This window comes from Pterocles gutturalis, unplaced genomic scaffold, assembly GCF_000699245.1.
Source record: "Pterocles gutturalis isolate BGI_N339 unplaced genomic scaffold, ASM69924v1 scaffold22150, whole genome shotgun sequence".
Classification (NCBI taxonomy): Eukaryota; Metazoa; Chordata; class Aves; order Pterocliformes; family Pteroclidae; genus Pterocles; species Pterocles gutturalis.
The window spans coordinates 1-4,553 of record NW_010141394.1 but is presented as its reverse complement, the minus strand read 5'-3'; the positions used below and the strand labels follow the sequence as shown (position 1 = coordinate 4,553).

The following is a 4,553-nucleotide window of genomic DNA, read 5'->3' as shown; positions in this document are numbered from 1 at the left end:
GGGGAGCAGTGCCACCCAGAGGGCTGCTCCCGAAACAGCTCACGCCATCCGACATCTCACCCAACGCAGCAGATATTTTTTCCCCCTTCTGATCAAAGAAAGCGTCGCTTTCTCTGCCAGCTCTGGTTCAGGAGCCTTTCAAACCACCCTCCTCTCTCCACCCTGAGATGAGCAAGTCTCACCCCACAGCAGCTCCAGGTGAGGGAAATCGCTTCAGTGATAACTTGGGGCACTTATTCACAACGCTGGAACATAAAAATAACATCTTTAATAGCTTTATAGCTGGCACAGATGGTATTAAAATTCACCACTTTTTATTAATGGACTATGAAACAACACCCGGTGCAGTGCCGAGGAGGGCAGCTCAGCCTGCATGTTGCTTCTAAACCACGTAGCTATGACAAGCTGGCGTTAGAGTTGACTCTTTTCATTTACATTCAGCATTTATAGTCAGAGAGTGAAATCAACAGCGAGATTTAACCACATGCACACAGAGAGAAGCCTGGGAAGGATGTTTCTGCTGGCAGCCAATGTCTCCTCCTCTTAGCAGCACACAAAAGCCCAAAAATGTGGTTTAACACAGGTTACAAGAGACTTGCCGCAGCTACCGTTGGCCAAATAGCACGTGACGTAACGCAGGAGCATCTGCTCACACCTGAATGAACCAGCTACTGCTGTGAAAGAGCCATTTCCCTCTTCCAGAAGAGGTGAGGGTCAGACCAGCGCTTAAAATATTAAGACATCGCCTAGAAGCTCTGTCAGGGGCAACTGGATTTTTTTTTCAGGAACCTAGAACACAGTGGAACAATAATAATATCTTACTTTCTGCAGTACTTTTCCTGGAGGGCCTCTAGCAAACCTCCCTGCTGCCCTGTGAGGCAAGCGAGCGTTGCTACCCTTGTACAGACGCGGGCAGGATGGTGGAGGCACCTCGGAAAGCAACAGCAAGCTGACGGCAGACCTTGCAGAAAAGCCCCGTTCTGGGCAAGGAGAATGGGAAGTACTACGCAGGACGAAAATAACTCTCAACATTTCACAAGAGGGGAAGGTTGAAAGCAGCCCAGAAGATCTGAGCAGACATGGAACCAGTGGGGAAAAAAATAGTGTCAGCCTGAAAAGAACAAATCTAAACTTCAGCCGAAAAGACACTCCCCCATTTGTGATCCGCATCCAAAATGTTACACCATGAACTCATGCTGCCAACTGCGCTCCTTATCCGTCCTCGTGTGCTTGTTATTCGTCCTCTATCTCAATCGATGTGTTCTCCCCGGTGTCACAGTACGTCTCCGTCACAGTTTCTATGGAAGCATCCCTCAGTAGTGACCACGTGCAAAACTTTTATTTGGGAAACATTTAGAGGTGTGTGACAAGATTATAACTTGTTTAATGAAGAATTTAGTCCTTAGTGAAGACAATCACTGACACTGCTGCAGATACATCTTGCTCATTAGCAGCTCCATCCTGACAAACACTTGTTTGTTCAACCCAGCTATCCAAAAGTCACTGTTAGAATGACCCCGAAGGAGCCAAGACACCACAGTCACTTTCAACCATAAATTTTCTTATCACTTGTTGATTATAAAAATTTCCCGTTTCTATGGGTACTCTATAATCACAATCAATTATGAGGCATTTCTGGCTTCTGCTCTGAGGAATTCCCTCTCACCATCACGATCGGCTGCCGACACAGAGGGAGGTAAGAATGCATAGTGAGGTCTCCCATCAGCTGTCCTCTGTCGAGGCCACTTTTTTTTTTTTTCCATCTAATGAGCCTGCGCTGTCAAGGTCTCAGTTTTGTCTTTAGTTTCAGCAGGGGCCTTGCCATCGACTGCTTTGTTGGAATAATCTCGCTCTCCAAAAATAGTGCTTCCAATCCTGACGTTGGTGGATCCAACCTCTATCTATGAGGAGACAGAAAGGAGGAGTTCAGGGCAGGGCTGCGACCAACCTTGACGCTCGCCATGTCACGGAAGGACCCTTCCCCACGTACTCGCCATCCGCAGATACAGCTGGGGTCTGGTTTGATCCCCAGAACTCTACCCCAGGACAGGAGAGCTGTTTTTTCATGGAACAGCACCATCCGTACCTCCATCCAAGGGGAGGCCAAGACGCCCATTTGGATAACGCCTGGGCTGGACCTGGGGTGCCTGCTGCTGGTGCTGGTACCTTTGGTTCCCAAGAGAAGGGGTGGCAGAAGGAAACCAGACTTACTGCGTGCTGGAAGTCTGTGGACATGCCCATGCTCAGCTCCACCTTCTCAATGGGGAGATTCAGCTTATCACACACCTCCTGCCGCAGAGATAGCAGCATCTAGAAGGGAGGAGGAAAGAAGAGAGGATCACACACTCGACAGCCAGCCCAGTTCTGTTTCAGGGTTTCACAGATCACGATTTCTGCCTTTTCTTTGAAGTCTCCTTCATACAGAATGTGCAATTCCCACGCTTCCCACTGAAGCTGGCTCTGCAGCATCGTAACAGATTTCCCGTTACAGGCTACGTTACTGACAACACACGTACTTACGAGCCTACACATCTTCTGAAGACATCCAGTTATCACTCCAGCACGACAGATGAGGAACACAGACCCAGTTCCTCTGCCTGACGCAGCCCTGCGCACACTGCGCACAAAGGAAAGCCACAGACCCAGTTCCTCTGCCTGACGCAGCCTTGCGCGCACAGCACACAAAGGAAAGCTGACTGAAACCTCATCTGAACGCAGGAGAGGAGGATCCCAGACAGCAACTGCTGCACAAGGTGCCCCTGCCAGCTGCAGCCTAAACGAGCCTAATGCCCACGTTAACACCGATACTTCAGAGGCCTGGGCTACTCTGAACGAGGTGTTTCTATCGACAGCCTTCAGTCAGACCTACAGCTTGACCGCGTACTGGTTTGGCTGGGACAACAGACTGTAACAGGAGGCCAGCCAACAGTTGACCTTTTCTTCTAGAAAATCTTACCTGGAAGTCAGGATTTGGCCCCTTACTAAGGTCATGCCCGACGCTGCCAATTGTCATCAGCCCCACAAATTCCAGGCTTGGACACTTGTTGATGACATGCTCCACAGCAGCCACGGTGTCTCCGGGAGGAAGGCCGTGCTTACCTGGCAAGAAGCAGGGAGATCTGTGCCAAGTTCTGCTGGAGACCTCCCTCCCCGCAGCCCAGCAGGAGTCAACAGACGATCAAGTTCCATCTTAGCTTAGAGAAGAGCTTTAAGAGAGAAAACCAACCCATCCCACTCGGGTTGTTTCTATCCAGTCAGCAGGACAAACCCGGATATAATCGGAAAAAAAAGCCACTTACTGTCTTCTCCACTTGTGTTAACTTGCACCATGACCTTCAGCTTCTGAGACGACCCTTTTTTCTGCCAAGAGCTGTTGACTCTGTCTGCCAGTTTCACAGAATCCACCGTTTCCAACATGAACAGGTTGGGGACAGCTGGGGAGAAAACACAGGCTGAGGGCAATTCTGCTGGCACAGAAATTTCTGGACCTACCACTGAGCTTGCTCACAAGACAGGCATCAGTGAGTTAATGTACACGAGGCTGTTATTATTTGAACATTGGAGGACTGTCGCCCACAGGGTCACTGCACATAAAATTAAGCAGGGTTTACCAATTAACTTGTTGACGTTATTTTTCTGCAGATGGCCAATAAAATGCCACTTTATCTCTGGACAAGAGGACAGAATCTGAAAGCAGAGAGGAACAGTTAGGTCTGAATGACAATTCCCTCTTTCCCCACACAGTATTTAAGTCTTAGTTTGCCCACAAACAGAATACCAGACACTCAACCTTCTTCTTTTGTTTACCCTGAGAGACACAGCTCAGGCAGCGCTTGCGGTGCGCACTGAGATTGTTTCACAGCCTGGAGAAGTGCAGTGCAGTGGCTGCGGGGCATCACATGGTGAAGGGGAAGGCAAAGCTCTTTTGTCACTGAACAGTCACAAAGTTATATTTTCCCCAAACTGAGCATTACCTTTTTTTTTTCTTAAATTAGGACTTTGCACCTCCTACAGCAGAAAGCACAAAAGGTAAAGCACTGTTCAGACAAATACTTTATGACTAAGGCACACGTATGCACAGAATCCTCTGGAGCCAGCAAGGCAAGGAGAGGGAATGGGGCAGAGGCAACGAGGTAAGAATAACCCCACCATTTCTCTGAAAGGACAAGGATCAAACAGCCTCCAACACCAAATCCCTAACAAAACCCAGGCTTTTTCTGAACAGCTCTCAGGACACAGCTATACAAGGAGAGAGAACACATAAGGAACTGAATACTTACTCTGGAGTCTGATGCCTTTTCTAGCAACTCTTGAACCTGTAATTCAAGACAATCTCTCGTTAAAACCACCCCAGACATACCTGTGTTTTAAGAAGCCCCTCTGGAACCGATGTTCCTGGGACCAACGTGTGCCTCATAAAGACAAAGCCAGGGGCCCGATGCGATAGCTGACCCCCGCTCCCCACGCACACGGGGCCCGGTGCCTGCCCTTGGTGTGGGTCCCCCCATCTCACGTAGTTCTCCCCGAAGCTGCGCTGCCCGTGGCTGTAGGCA

At 49.3% G+C, this 4,553-nt stretch overlaps 1 protein-coding gene across 1 annotated transcript; it reads right to left on the bottom strand.

The window, feature by feature from the left end:
- Window positions 1–1,491: 1,491 nt before the first annotated feature.
- Window positions 1,492–4,546, bottom strand: PROSC (proline synthetase co-transcribed homolog (bacterial); the record flags this gene model as incomplete). Its single annotated transcript, XM_010084014.1, has 7 exons — window positions 1,492–1,901; window positions 2,212–2,310; window positions 2,957–3,099; window positions 3,300–3,434; window positions 3,612–3,687; window positions 4,281–4,316; window positions 4,514–4,546. Coding segments are annotated over 7 exons (660 nt in total), but the record flags the coding sequence as incomplete, so codon positions are not given.
- Window positions 4,547–4,553: the final 7 nt, after the last annotated feature.